Source organism: Kogia breviceps, chromosome 13, assembly GCF_026419965.1.
Source record: "Kogia breviceps isolate mKogBre1 chromosome 13, mKogBre1 haplotype 1, whole genome shotgun sequence".
Lineage (NCBI taxonomy): Eukaryota > Metazoa > Chordata > Mammalia > Artiodactyla > Physeteridae > Kogia > Kogia breviceps.
The window spans coordinates 78,298,354-78,314,671 of NC_081322.1; the positions used below are offsets into that span (position 1 = coordinate 78,298,354).

The following is a 16,318-nucleotide window of genomic DNA, read 5'->3' on the forward strand; positions in this document are numbered from 1 at the left end:
GAATCTTCCTGTCAATGCAGGGTACATGGGTTCAAGCCCTGGTCCGGGAAGATCCCACATGCTACGGAGCAACTAAGCCCGTGCACCACAACTACTGAGCCTGCACTCTAGAGCCCATGCGCCACAACTACTGAAGCCTGCGCGCCTAGAGTCCGTGCTCCACAACAAGAGAAGCCACTGCAATGAGAAGCCTGCGCACGGCAACAAAGAGTAGCCCCTGCTCGCCACAACTAGAGGAAGCCCGCAGGCAGCAACAAAGACCCAGTGCAGCCAAAAATAAATAAAAATTAATTAATTAATTAAAAGTGAATACTAGGGGCTTCCCTGGTGGCGCAGTGGTTGGGAGTACGCCTTCCAATGCAGGGGACACAGGTTCGTGCCCCGGTCCGGGAAGATCCCACGTGCCGTGGAGCGGCTGGGCCCGTGAGCCATGGCCGTTGCGCCTGCGCGTCCGGAGCCTGTGCTCCGCAACGGGAGAGGCCACAGCAGTGAGAGGCCCACGTACCACAAAAAAAAATTTTTTTTTAAATTAAAAAAATAAAGTGAATACTAGAGAATGATCTTTATTTTTCTACAGTTTCTATCCATTGTACATAATGTAAATATTGTGTAAACCACTTTATTTATCAAAACACTTTATTTATCAAAAATTACACCAGAATAAGAAAAGTCCTAGTAATTATTGGACAAGTTTTGCTTTCCCATTTTGTATAAAGTACTGTTTACATATAGCAAATGATCAACTAGAGGGGACCTTTACTATTGTGACAGCATCACATTTATTTTTTGAAACGGTGTTTTAACAGAAAACCTTTCATCTAAAATGCCTCTCTTGTCATATATATACATATTCACAACATCAATCTGATTACTTGGAAGGATTCAGGTCATGGTGCTGGAGGCCAAAAGGAAGAGTTAGAAATGAGGGTAATTCACTGGAGCCTGAGTTAATGGAAAATAAAGATAATATGGTTTGTTCCAACGGCTTGAGAATTTGTAGTTTCAAGCACTAGACAGAAATCTATTGGGAACTTTTTAAGACCTCAGCTATCTATTTTTTATTAAGATAAAATTATGATAAGCTCTTTCTTTTGCACAGTATTTGGAAGAATTAAATTGTTGGCCCTGTGAATCACACTTAGATATTCTACAGATATGCATGCTGAATCTGAGATGCTCAAAGAGTGGAATGTCCTGACTGAGTGAGGGGAGAGGAAGATGGAGAAAAGAAGAGGGAAAGAGGTACTTGGCTTCTGTGGCTACTCCCTTCTAGAAGCCCTCCTCAAACTAGGTTTAAGCCCTAAATTCTGGCTGTCAGAGTATTGCCTGGTCTAAAGTCTCTAGAAACTCAGGGAAAATGCACATGTCTGGCAATGCCCTTGGTAGTTAAGAGTGGAACAGATCTCATAGAGTTTTTGTTTTCTGTTTTTTTCTCCTCCCCCTTTATTTTTGCAGCCCTTTTAACACCGTGTAATGAGATTCATTCCATTTCTCTTAGGACTTAAATGGGATCAAATGTTTCTCCTTGAACTTTATGAAATCTAAGAAAGCACAGATATTTTTGGCATAATTTTTACTGACCATTTCCTGTATTTGGGAAAAATAATCCATTCTTTAACATTGTGTGAATAACTTGTGTCACTGTACTAGTTCATAAGTACCAATACATGTTTAATCCTTATCCACCATCTACTTTCATATTTTCATTCATATAAGGATGACCATGTTTGCTATACCACATGCTGATTTTATGTCCCTACAAACAACTGCAACACTCAGGAGAAAAGGATTATGAGTATAATTTTGATGAAAAAAGGCATAACTATTTGGCATGAGATGAAAATTTAAGGAATTCTCACATTTTAAAACTATATAGAAATGATAATAGCCATTCTGACAGGTGTGAGATGATATCTCATTGTGGTTTTGATTTGTATTTCCCCGATGATCAGCAATGTTGAGCATCTTTTCATGTGCCTGTTGGCCACCTGTATGTCTTTCTTGGGAAAATATCTATTCAGATCCTCTGCTTATTCTTCAATAGCATTTTGTTTGTTTTTTTGATATTGAGTTGTATGAGTTCTTTGTATAATTTGGACATTAACCCACTATCAGATTTGTAAATATCTTCTCCCATTCAGTAGGCAGCCTTTTCATTTTGTTGTTAGTTTCCTTCTCTGTACAAAAGCTTTTTAGTCTGATGTAGTCCTATTTGTTTACTTTTGCTTTTGTTTCCCTTGCTTGAGGAGACATATCCAAAAAAAAAAAAATTACTAAGATTGATGTCAAAGAGCATATGGCCTATGTTTTCTTCCAGAAGTTTTATGGTTTCAAGTCTTACATTTAAGTCTTCAATCCATTTTGGATTTATTTCTGTGTACGATGTGAGAAAGAAGTCCAGTTTGATTTTTTTTGCATGTAGCTGTCCAGTTTTCTCAATACCATTTACTGAAGTGGCTGTCTTTTCCACATTGTATATCCTCACCTCCTTTATCATAGATTAATTGCCCATATACATGTGGGTTCATTTATGGGCTCTCTATTCTCTTCTATTCATCTATATGTCTGTTTTTGTGCCAGTACCATACTGTTTTGATTACTGTAGTTTCATAGTATAGTTTGAAATCAGGGAGTATGATGCCTTCAGCTTTGTTGTTCTTTCTCAGCACTGTTTGGGCTATTTAGGGTCTTTTGTGTTTCCATACAGATTTTAGAATTGTTATATTTTGTGCCCAGCAATAGATGAATGAATAAAGAAGATGTGGTATACAATGGAATATTACTCAGCCATTAAAAGAGTGAAATCTTGCCATTTAGGACAACATGATGGGTGGACCTAGAGGGTATTGTGATGAGTGAAATAAGTCAGACACAGAAAGACAGATACAGTATGATTTCACTTATACGTGGAATCTAACAAAACAAAATGAAGGAACAAACATAACAAAACAGAAACAGACTCCTAGATATAGAGAAAAAACAGGTAGTTGCCAGAGGCAAGGGGGTTCTTGGCAGGAGAAAAACAGGTCAGGGTGATTAAGAGCTACAAACTTCCAGTTACAAAATAAATGAGTCATAGGTATGAAATGTACAGTGTGAGGAATATAGTCAGTAACTGTGTCATGTCTTTTTATGGTGACAGTAACTAGACTTATTGTTGTGATCATTTTGAAATGTATAGAAATATGGAATCGCTATGTTGTATATCAGGAACTAACAATGCTGTAGATCAATGATACTTCAAAAACAAATGAACAAACTCATAGAAAAAGAGATCCGATTTTTTGGTTTCCTCAAGGTGACTTGGCCCTGGAGGAGCCTGGGAGCAGCACGCTGCTTCCCACTAGCTATCTATTGTACATTTGGTAGTGTATATATGTCCATGCCACTCTCTCACTTCGTACCAGCTTACCGTTCCCCCTCCCCATGTCCTCAAGTCCATTCTGTACGTCTGCATCTCTATTACTGTCCTAATAAATGTATTCTTTATTGATGCCAGTGTGCATTTTCAGGGGAAACTGACTGTATTTAATATGAGAAGATGTTTTATAAACTTTTGATCAATTGATACTGGTAAGTGAAGAAGGCAGAAACAGTTGAGTATTATTGATAAACAAACATGAAAGAAAGAAAGAAAGAAAGAAAGAAAGAAAGAAAGAAAGAAAGAAAGAAAGAAAGAAAGAAAGAAAGAAAGAAAGAGAGAGAGAAAGAGAGAAAGAGAAGGAAGGAAGGAAGAAGGAAGGAAAGAAAGAAAGAAAGAAAAAGAAGGAAGGAAGGAAGAAGGAAGGAAAGAAAGAAAGAAAGAAAGAAAGAAAAAGAAGGAAGGAAGGAAGAGAAAGAGGGAGGGAGGGAGGAAAGAAAAAAAAGGAAGAAAGAAAGAAAGTCATTTTGCATGGACAAGTGTATGCCTGCCTGTATATCCAAAATTATAAAATGTTAATGTACTAAAATTACTTTTAGCATTTTAAACTTTGCATTAATAGGGCAAGCACATGTGCATCAATTAAGGAGAAAGAAGCTTTGGGTGTTTGATCGAAATCAGTGATGTGGAAAAGTACAAAGCTACCTTGAAACATTACCTGCATATCATGGCTCCATCAGCAGGTATCTACGCATCTGCAAGAATCTTAGAGCCCCTTAGTGATAAATATCATATGGCTATCAAGGAGCTCTGCAGCATGAAGGGTTTAGTCCTCAGCAAAGGAAAGGGCTGAACCAGCCGTCTCATTCCAGGACCAACCAAGGTCCTCACTTACCATCATCACTTTTAGTTTCACAACTATTGGGCAGTCTTTTACTAAGTGCTTTTCCCTCTTGGGGAAAAGAGCTCTTAAAACATTTTATACTACAAAAATTAGAGCATTTTACTTTAAATTACTAAATAAATACATATGCTCGGGTTTAAAATTTGTGATTGCTGCATACCTAGTGATACCAATAACACTGAACTGGAAAAGACCTAAAGAAAGAACCCATGGCACAGATAATGCCTTACTGTATTTGAGACATACACATGGTCAAGCACAGTCAGTCTTGCTGAAAATGATCCAAAATCATGGCCTGACATATCCCCCAGATGGCCTCCCGTGCAGTACATAAAGAGGTCTCAACGCGGAGGCTGGACCTCAAGGTGTATTCTGGGCACCTTGAAACCTGTGTGCACACGATGGCCCCTCATTTCTCAAGCCAGACCAACCACTCCCGCCTCTGGTTTCCAGGTTTCAGGTGGGAGCTATTTCAGCGGCTGAGAGACAGGGTGTGGGGGAACATCGCATCCCAGGACCAGCCTAGAGTGTGCACATGCGCTTCCAGTTAGTTATAGGATGGGCAGGAGCAGCAAGCTAAACAACAGGAAGCGAGAGGAGAGTGGGGAGGGAAGAGAGGTTGACCAGGGGATGTGGAGCAAGCCACCCCCCAATGGTTGGCAAGGAGCCCGCCACACTGAACTGTCTAAAAATGCCAAAGCAGCTGGACTAGGTCTGTAAAATCATGATCACAGCCACGGAGAGGAGCCAGATAAAGTTAATTCAACTTCCAAAAGGTTCTGTTATCTTATTCAGAAAATCTAAGTAGACATTACCAGTATTTCCAGAAACAAGGTGAAGTAGTTCCTTTGTTAAATGTTGGGTATGATATGTTTCTCCTTCACTCCCTTTAAAAAAGCATTGCTGTGATTATCTTCCACCTCTGCTTGGCAAAAGCGAGAAGAAAGTTCCCATTCTTTTCTGTTTCCTATGACAGATTGCATAACCATTTCCATTTCCTTAATTATTTAATTCAATTTGGAATACATATCCCAAAGGCAATAACTGCCCTCCAGCCCAACTTTAAATCTGCTTGGAAAACCGCTCTTAATAACTTTCACATGTAATGATTTTTTTTTCACTATATAGTTTAAAAGAAGCACACTCCTCAGTTATTTGTTTTATTCAGGACAAAGCTGGGGTTATCCTTTACTCCTCTCTTTTGCTCATACCCCACAGCTGATCTGTCAACAAATCTTGTTGGCTTTATTTTCAAAATTCCCCTAGAATCCAGCCATTTTTCACCACCTCCACTGCTATGACCTTGGTCCAAGCTGGCCATCTCTCACCTCGATGACTCAACGATCTCCTACCTTATCTTCCTCCTTCCACCCATGTCCCTCTTCAGTCTATTCTCAACAGAACAGCTTATTTTCCCTCTTCTCTGTCCATCTCCCCATTGGGATATGAACACCATAGCGCAGGGGTTACTTTTCCTGTTCTGTTCACTGCTACATTCTACAATCTTGCCAAGCATACAAACAACATTTAAAAACATTTATTGAATGGATGTACGACTAGACAAAATACATTCCTAAAAGAAGGAACTTTGACAAATATTGTCAAAAATTTTATTAAACCACATGGACATTGCTATAGCTACATCTTTGTTATTAATAAATTAATACATCCTATTAATAAATTAAATGCCATTCATTTTGAAATGACGATTTTCTTTGTAATCTTTCAGTTGCATATTTGGAAATAACTAATTTATCGTTATGCTTGAGATTATCAAACTAGTTTTAGAAAATCAATTAAAGAATGGTTTCTGGGGTGTATTATTACATTTTCTTTTTCCTCTTTGCCTCCTTATCTCATCTTAGTTCATGAATAGTCCCACCAAAGTGTGTACAAGGAAACAGATGGGCTCAAATTCCAATTTCGAAAGCGTTTCCATGTTATCTTTTAGCACCATTGGCGGAAAGACAACTGAAGAAGAATAAAAGCAGCCACCAAAGTGATATTTTATGACTGTGAAGATGTCAAAGTCATTATTAGTTTGAATTATTTAAAAACAAACATGGAAAATCAAAAGTGTTCCTTTTAAAGGAGTATATGAATCTGACTTGGTCTTAAAACAAAATGTGCTCTTGGGCTTCCCTGGTGGCACAGTGGTTGAGAATCTGCCTGCTAATGCAGGGGACATGGGTTCGAGCCCTGGTCTGGGAGGATCCCACATACCGCGGAGCAACTAGGCCCGTGAGCCACAACTACTGAGCCTGCGCGTCTGGAGCCTGTGCTCCGCAACTAGATAGGCCGCGATAGTGAGAGGCCCACGCACCGCGATGAAGAGTGGCCCCCGCTTGCCACAACTAGAGAAAGCCCTCGCACAGAAACGAAGACCCAACACAGCAAAAATAAATAAATAAATAAATAAACTCCTACCCCCAACATCAATCAATCAATCAACTGTATCCTATAAAAAACAAAAAACAAAAAAACAAAAAACAAAACGTGCTCTTAATAGAGCACATTTGGGTTGAATCATGTGCTCCTCCCCAAGATACGTGGAAGTTTAAGTCCCGGTACCTCAGGATGTGATCTTATTTGGAAACTGGGTCTTTAGAGACGTAGTCAAGTTAAAATGAGGTCATGGTTGGCGGGGGAGGGCGGAGAGGGGGTCCTAATCCAATATGACCAGTGTCCTTACATGAAGGGGAAATTTGGACACAGTCTCAGACAAGCACAGAGGCAGGGGTTGGACTAATGCAGCTGCAAACCAAGGAACCTCCAGTATTCCAGGCCTCCAACTGAGGCTAGAAAGAGGCAAAGAAGGATTCTGCCCAGAATCTCAGAGGGAAGCACGGCTGCCTAGTCTCAAGGACTGTGAGATAATAAATTTCTCATTTTATGGCACCCAGTATATCGTACTTTGTAATGGCAGCCCTAGCAAACTAATACAGAATGGAAATAATGTTCAACGGTGCTTTTTTTTTCCGTTCATCTAAAAAGTGAGGAGATGCTTATATTATGCCTGAGGTCATCCAAAAGTTGGTATTTAAAATGTTCAGTGCCTATACTTAATGGGCCCTTAGATCTAAGGCTGGCAAATGGAGAAAGGGCTGTTTATTGCAAATTGAAAGAGAAGCTCCATTTATAGAAACACTAAAAAATGGCTATCTCTGACCTATTTTTTTCCCAAAGGACTTCATGCCAAATCATATATTTATTTCAAAGTCAAATATCGAAAGACTGAATCAAAGGTATTTAAATATAAATATAACACTCTATTCCATTCGACAAATTTAGAGAAAATGTGAAACTACAATTATTTCAAAACAGAGTATAACCGATGTTTAATGTTAAGGTTACTTATATTATCTTTTTCTAATTAAAAATAAAATTTTAAGGGAAAGAGTTTCGGAAAACACATATTTAATCTGTCCCCTTTGGGGATCAAGGTGACACTGTACAATAGCCTATGGAACTTGCATAAAGTTTAGGAATTTGCTAAGATAAATATATTTTTAAATGTGAAAGAACTAATGTATTTTTAACTGCCAATTTAAGAAAAATATTCTTCCGAACATAAATTCTTCTGCTCAGAAATGCAGACTATTCTGATAGACCTAAAAAACCTGCAGTCATTAGGTGGGAATCCCCTCAAATTCAAGTCTCCCCAACTCTGTCTTCCTCTCTCCCCCATCCCAAACTTAGGCACATCCACACCCATCCTTCCTATTCCCCCTCTGGCCTCAGAGATTGGGAGCTGTCTCTCCTCTGGTAAAAACCTCTACCTGTCCTCTACCCGTCCTTTCATAATGGCATGGACTATATCTGTTTTTGTTCACCACTGTATCCACAACCCCTAGCACATAATAGGTGCTTGAAAAGTATTTGCTACATGAATAGCTAAATAAACGAAAGAAGCATGGTGTATATAACACAATGGTTAGTGCCCAAACTTTGGAGTCCTGGGATTGAAATCTGGTTTTCCACGTACTTGTTATATGACCTTGAGCTTATTAATGAACTCTAAGCTTCAGTTTCATAGTCTATAAAATGGTGAAAATACTACTTATATTTGATTGTTGTGTTATTTAAATAAAATAAAAGATAAAGTTGCTATGGCACAGTAATCGGCACATGATGAGTTCAGTAAACAGCAGCCCTGCAATTTAAAAACCTAGTTAGCAATGAGTGATGACAGCCAGCACTGAATCAGGACCTAACTTTGAAAAACTATTACTTGGATCAATATTGGGCTAATTAAAAAACAAATACTCCACCTTCTTTCACTGACAAAGCAAACAGAATAGAAAGAGGCAGTTTTCTTCTTAAAAAGGAAGAAAATTATAGGGTCCAAGTTTCAGTATGAAGTCCTCTTCCTGAAAGGAATTATCAGATATATGAAATAAACAGAACCCACTAATTTTTGTTGATGTTATATTACATTATATCGACAATTTATGATTTGCAATGTTTTGCATAATTTCAGAAGCATGAAGACTTCAATTTGAAAACAAAGCAAATATTTTTAAAAAACTGATAATTATATCCACAAATTTGAGTAATCTAAAGAAAATTCTCGGGGATTTTTCCTATTTTTAATGTAAATTTTTGTTTTAAGAAAAGTGTATTTTTGGAAAACAGATTGCTCTCTTATTTGCACCCTATGTCTTCATACTACTGTCAAAATATTTATAAAGAATTGTTACTATAGAATAAAATGTCGTCAGTAAAAGAGTTTGTTTTATTTAATTAGCAGTAAATAGTTGTCTTATTTGCAACTAAGCAAAGCAGCCTACAACAAAAATGAAAATTTCCCATTAAAAACCCTCACCAAATTTATCTCCACAAAGCTTCTTTTGAACATCTCCCAATGCACCCAACATTGAATGATCTTAGGACAGAGGATCAATTTTTTTTGCTTCTCAATTCAACATCCCAGCTCTGTAAACCTGCTACAACTTATTATTGAAGCTATTTTTTGGAAACAGTCAATTTCCAAAGAAGATTTTTGAGAAAACAGGTATAATTTTTTTTCTTCCAGTTTTATTGAGATATAATTGACATATAAAGTTTTCTTTCTAAATAAGGTATTTATTTTTTTAGTTTGCTTAAAATCTTTAAAGAAGGCATTGCAGTAGCAAGACATAATCACAGAATTTAGGATGAGATGGATTATCACTCTAGTTTAAATCCACAAAAATTCCCATGACTTGTGCAAAAGCTCCCAGACAACTGAGATCCTGCAAAATACTTACAACTTGCATTCTAAAAGAAAGTCGAAACTCTTTTTTTCCTGCCAATTTAGCACTTTCTCCTTTCTTGTTCTCAGAGATAAAATAACTTGGCATGTTATATAGCATAAGTAATAGGTGAATTAAGACTAGTATCTGATGACCAGCATAAAAATATTTTTGACATGGGTCACTTCCTTGCCTTTATTGGTAAATGTCATCAGAAAATTGTAGGAAACACACACACACACACACACACACACACACACACACCAAGGAATAAAATGCATTTTAATTATTTTGAAGTATTTGGTTATTAGATATCTGAAGTCATTCCAAAGCACAGCACTATGTACAATAGGAACTGAAACACAAACAAACATTTGATATGAAAGAGGAGACAAGCTCATTACTTACATCATTCTTGGACCGAGGTTTGGAAGAAATTCTCATATGCTTCAAGTCAGACCTCAGGATAAACCTGTGGCCTGTTATGGACTGAATGTTTGTGTGTCCCCCTGCCCAAATCCATATGTTGAAGCCTTAACCCCCTATGTGATGGTATGTGGACGTGGGGCCTTTGGGAGGTAATTGGGTGTAAATGAGGTCATACATTCCTCACAAGGAATTAGTGTCCTATAAGAAGAGGAAGAGAAACCAGAGTTCTTTCTCTCTCTGCCATGTAAGGACTGAAATCAGTCGACACATTGGTCTTGAACTTCCCAGCCTCCAGAATTTCAAGAAATAAATGTTCCTTGTTTAAGCCACATAGTCTATGGTATTTTGTTACAGCAGCCCAAGCTGACTAATACTGGGTCTAAGTTGGTTGCATATTTACTGGGCAAAATAAACAAACATAAACAATACACCAAACCAGACTCAATCTGACCCAACAAATTACAGAACACCAGGTCCTTTCAAAGCTGACAGCAATTATGGTTCCATCCTTGGAGCAGACTGTTGTTATAGGACAAACCTTTGGCTTTGGTTTTTTAATAAGCAAGAAAGAAGAGGAAAAGTTGGCTCAAGAATCTCCAAAGACGGGCTTCCCTGGTGGTGCAGTGGTTAAGAATCTGCCTGTCAATGCAGAGGACACGGGTTCGAGCCCTGGTCCGGGAAGATCCCACATGCCGCGGAGCAACCAAGCCCATGCGCCACAACTATCGAGCCTGCGCTCTGGAGCCCGCGAGTCACAACTACTGAAGCCCGCGCGCCTAGAGCCCGTGCTCCACAACAAGAGAAGCCACCGCAATGAGAAGCCCGCACACCGCCACGAAGAGTAGCCCCTGCTCGCCTCAACTAGAGAAAGCCCGCGCCCAGCAACGAAGACCCAACACAGCCAAAAAATAAATAAATAAAATTTTTTTTTTAGAAAAGAATCTCTGCAGGATAAGGAAACACCTTGAAACAGCTCAAGTTGCTTCTCCATGGATTATTTTTCTAGTGAGAAACATTTTGATTCTGAGTATGGCTTTGGGCCTGCTCTATGACTGAAAACCAGGGGCCAGGGGAGATATATCCATGTGTTGTTAAAAGGTAAAGCAGAGCTGAAGACCAAAAACCTAAGAAGCTGTTTTCACGAGAGACTTAGTGAGATTCTGGGCACCACATATGCTTCTGGGGAGCGCAGGTGACTAAGGTAGGGGTGTGTGTGTGTGTGTGTGTGTGTGTGTGTGTGTGTGTGCAGGTGCTTGTTGTCTGGGCCTGGGGTGCTAGAGTGATGTGAACACTGTAGCGTCACACAATGACTCTGGGAGCAAAGCCTTCTCACAGAGACAGTAGGAAAAGTGACACAGTGTCCTTGTCCAGAGGCCAGATAAAAGATAGGAACCTGACCTTGCTTCTGTGGCAGGTAAGGTATTATCATTCTCAGAAGTTAAGTCAGCACACTGCAATGGGGAGGGAGGTGCGTGCTTCCACTTAAATTTGGGTGTATATGTAAACGTGACCTCAAGGAGACTGTGAAGCCTAGAATGTACAGGTTGCATATTTTTTACAGAGAAAGCATACAGATAGAAACAGAGATGGGAGTGGGGCTAAAGATAGGGATGGAGAGATTGAGATGCAGATGGAAAGGGAGCTGGGTGGAGGTGTGATGGAGAAGGAGATGGAATGGCAGAGATAGAGATGATACAGGAGTGGAAGTGGGGTGAGAGAGAGAATGAGAGAGAAATAGGGCTGGAATAGGAAACTCAAATAGGGATAAAGGCAAGCAAAGGATGAGTACAGGAGAGAGAGGGGAGCAGGGAATCATGGGACCCGCTGCTGAGACCGTCGCAGACATAAACATCCACTCTGTAGTGATCCTAAAACTCTCAACCGTCAAAGCAAGGTAACGTGGTCAGATTTTATTTTCAAAATGTTTTTAACTACAAGTGAGTCAGAAGAGGAAAATGTTTTCCAATGAAGGTGCAGGCTACATTTGGTAAGATACTACGATGTCAGTATAAATAAGTTCCAGATAACAAGCATAGGTATCCCTGTTTCAGTTTTCAAGGCCCAAGAAAGAAAAAAGAGCAAGTACAGAGGGGAAAACAAAAGAACAACAACAACAAAATCTCTATCGCAGTAAGGTTACAATGGAGCAGTTGCAGAGGTAATAATTTTCTGGGTCTTTTGAAATGATACTATCGATGCAAAAATGTGTAAAGTAGGGAAACCAAGTGGACTTTCAGATTCACGTCTGCATTAAAATCTCAGCAGCACCCATGGCCAGGTGTATGAAGAAGTAGGCTATAAAATAAGCTGAGTTAAGCACTTAGCACAGTGCCAGACATTAATCGTTATTTTTTCCTCATGTGACTGATGTTTTTACTACTCTAACAAAGTAAGAAAAGATAAAGAATCTTTGCTGTTGCTGTTTCGTTAAGCCCCTCTGCGTGGTACTCAGCGCCGTGCTTAGAGCTATTAGGATTTACAAAGAACTCCAAGAATTAGCACGTGCCTTGAAGACGTCACAATGTTGTTGGGAAGGTGAGATATGAAACAGTATAAAATCAGTTAAGACATACTGGCGGAGGGTGGGGATAAACTGGGTGATTGGGATTGACACATACACACTGATGTATAGAATAGATAATTAATAAGCACAGGGAACTCTACTCAATACTCTGTTATGATCTATATGGGAAAAGAATCTTCAAAAAAAGTGTACATATGCATATGTATAACTGATTCACTTTGTTGTACAAAGTTCCTAACAAAACATTGTAAATCAACTATATTCGAAAAAAAAGAATGCAGTGGTAAATCCAAATGCTATGATTCAAAAGTAAAACAAACAAACAAACAATTTCTTTCTCATTAAAAAAATAAGAACAAACTAGGGAATTCCCTGGTGGTCCAGCGGTTAAGAATCCACCTTCCAATGCAGGGGACGTGGGTTCAATCCCTGGTCTGGAAACTAAGATCCCACATGCTGCGGGGCAATTAACCTCACACACCACAACAAAGAGCCCACGCGCTGCAATGAAAGATCCCGCATGCCGCAACAAAGATCCCGCGTGCCGCAATTAAGACCCAATGCAGCCAAATAAATAAATAAATAAAATACTTAAAAAAAAAAAAAAAAAAAAAGAAACTGGCTATCTTCTACTAGCATAGGCAAATACTCATAGACCCACGGACCACACATACACAAAATACATGAAATCTCTAATCTCTAGCATATTTTTAAATTAAAATACTCTGAGCACATTAAAAAAAGAAGACATGCTGAACTTTTCCACCTGTGCTGCAGGTTCTGGAGAAGTGCTGAGATTCTGATTCTACCAAACCTGAGGCAGGAACAGCAGAAAAGGCAGGCGGATGGCGCTAGGGGAGGAGTGCAGGGAAAACTGCTAACATTCTGGAGCTTTTGCTCAGCGTTTCACATGTGGCCAGAAATGACTTCATGAATGAGAGAGGTATGAGCTACACATTAAGGGTAGGACTTAGATATTTAGATGGGAAATAGCAGGAGTGAGGTCACAAAGCAGGACTAAAAAAAAAAAAGAACATAAAAGGGTACCCACTGGTAGAGCCCCTTCCAATACCCAGTTATCACATAAATATGTAAAGTAACTTGAAACAATGATAAAATGGTGATAAAAACAGATCAGAAAACAAATTCTTGGCACATAATCCTTCCACAAAGGCCCTTTGTATACTGTGTGCCATGGCACACATTCCAATTTTAGCTTCTTTTTAAGAATTCAGAACACAGATAAGTGTGTCCCAGGAATTATGCTTTAAAATCTTCTGCAAAGATATTCAATCCTATTAAAAAGTATAAAAGTAACTATAAACTATTTTCACCAGATTGGAAAATACTGTTAAAGAGGATTAATAGTAAAAGGAAATGGGCATTCTCATAAGCTCTTGGTATATATTAAAGTTATAAACATGTATACTTGTGGACTATCCACCCACTGCTAGAAATTCATCCTAAGAAAAGTAATCACACAAATGTACAGATATATATGCCCAAGGACTTTCACTGTGAGATTTTATATAACATTAACCAACTGGAAACTAATTATATATCCATTGATAGACAACTGGCTAATTATGATTTATAATTTATAAAGAATTTTATTATATTTATAATGACAAAGTATTAATGATTATGTGGCTCTGTATCTAGTCACGTGGGAAGATGTGCAGATGTGCTGAGTGAATAGAGGCATACAGAATAAGTGAATAAGTGAATACAGAATAAGTGAATACAGAACAAGTGAATAAGTGAATACAGAACAAGTGAATAAGTGAATACAGAACAAGTGAATAAGTGAATACAGAATAAGTGAATACAGAACAAGTGAATAAGTGAATATAGAACAAGTGGTCTATAACCACTTATGTGAAATTGTGTATGCCAGCATGTAGAAAAATGGTGATCAATACGTCAGTGATGGTTATATCAGGATTGTGGAATTTAAGGTGATTTTTATTTTCATTAAACTTTCTAAGAAGTTTATTATCAAAATGATTTACAATTAGCATGTAACCTTTTTATGATATGGAAAAACAATAACTCTATTTTCATTTTGGAAAAAAAAGAACTGTCCTCGAGTGATGACAATTCTGGAGGTTAAGTAGTGGCTGGGGCCAGATGGCACTGGCCAAAGCTTGAGAAAATGAGCCCCAAGGGCATTCAGTGCCTTGTCACAGGGCAGATTCTAGGTGCAGCCACTGGGCCAGAAAATTCCCATTTTACCAAGTGGCTTTTGGAGAGATTATAGGAAAGATAATCCCATTTTATCCTGTATCTAGACACATTATTCTTTTTTTTTTAAGCTTTTTTTTTTTTTTCCCCCCGGCTGTGTTGGGTCTACGTTGCTGCTCGCGGGCTTTCACTAGTTGTGGCGAGCAGGGGCTACTCTTCGTTGCGGTGAGCGGGCTTCTCACTGTGGTGGCTTCTCGTTGCGGAGCATGGGCTCTAGGCACACAGGCTTCAGTAGTGGCAGCACGCAGGCTCAGTAGTTGTGGTACACAGGCTCTAGAGCTCAGGCTCAGTAGTTGTGGTGCATGGGCTTAGTTGCTCCATGCCATGTGGGATCTTCCTGGAGCAGGGATCGAACCCGTGTCCCCTGCATTGGCAGGCGGATTCTCAACCACTGCGCCACCAGGGAAGCCCTAGACACATTAATCTAGTCTTCTGTTTTTGCTGGATTTTGAGCTTCCCAAGGCCTAGGAAAGTGTCTTACTAGCTTTTTTCCTGTCTCCAAAGCCTATCATAGACACACAGTAAGCAGTCAATTTGTACAATGGGACCGAAGTGAGTTGCCATGCTTTGTTTGCTTCTGAACTATGAAAAGAGGCCTTGGAGGAGTCCCCAGTCAAAAACTGCTCGTAGGACTATGCCTTGCACACTTTAGGCACTGCTCTCAGCAAAGATCCTCTAACTGAATGCAGACGATTGTCCTGTCGTCTGTGTTTATTTTTACAAATGCAATGTTTTTTGGTTCACATATTTTTCCATCAGCATTATAAGAGATTAATTTTTTTGTAATGTAACTACATGGAAATTTGTTTTATGTTAGTATCTATGTTCAAAGTCATTACAATGTATGGATATCCAGTCACCTGATACAATCTAAGGTCAGTATGGATTATCTCAGACTGATTAGCCTTTGTAGTGTCCTGCCACGATGGTTACTCTTCTATAAGAGCACCTGAGAGGGGAGCCCAGACACGATCTCCTTAGATAAAATTCTTTGCTCAGGGCAGACTACTCACTGCTTTTTTCTGCTCCAAATACAAACAAACACAAACAAAACTCCAGCATGAATTCTCCTTCTGATATGACACACATCAGTACAGAAGAAACAACTAAATGAAATATTTCATCAAGATTCATGGAATTGACATGAAGTAACAGCTTTCGACTCTGGTTATCTGTTAATTTCCTTTGAAAAAATGTTAGCAGATGCCACAATGAAACTGATAGGTGTCAACATTACTGACTAGTTATAACTGTGACAATAGGCACAGCAGCATTACTTTAAACTGTGCGTTTAATGACGTATGGGCTCAAACTAAGTAAACAAAGAACTCTGGGTAGTTTCCTTTACCTTGGCCAGATGAGAGTTGATCCATTTTGTAAAAGTTCGTTTTTGTACTATCTCTTGCTCATCTAGAAGAAAAAAAATTATCTGGTTAGATAACATGTCATGAAGTTGTATCATGAAAAAAATTCATAGTTACACAACTCTAGAAATGATTATTATATTATTTTATCTTATAATTCATTTTACCAATTATTGTCTTGAAGGAAGAGCCAGTAAAACTTCAAATATACTAGGCAAGTCAATTATTTATTTAAAAATTATCAGCAAATGCTTTAAA

The 16,318-nt window shown here is 38.8% G+C and overlaps 1 protein-coding gene across 1 annotated transcript in view; it reads right to left on the reverse strand.

Annotated features, from left to right (window-relative positions):
• The window catches only part of SYNE1 (spectrin repeat containing nuclear envelope protein 1), a 451,782-nt gene that overhangs the window by 366,884 nt on the left and 68,580 nt on the right, over window positions 1-16,318 (reverse strand). The window contains exon 3 of the mRNA XM_067011034.1: window positions 16,045-16,106. Coding sequence (XP_066867135.1) covers window positions 16,045-16,106 — 62 coding nt within the window. The remainder of the gene's footprint in view (window positions 1-16,044; window positions 16,107-16,318) is intronic.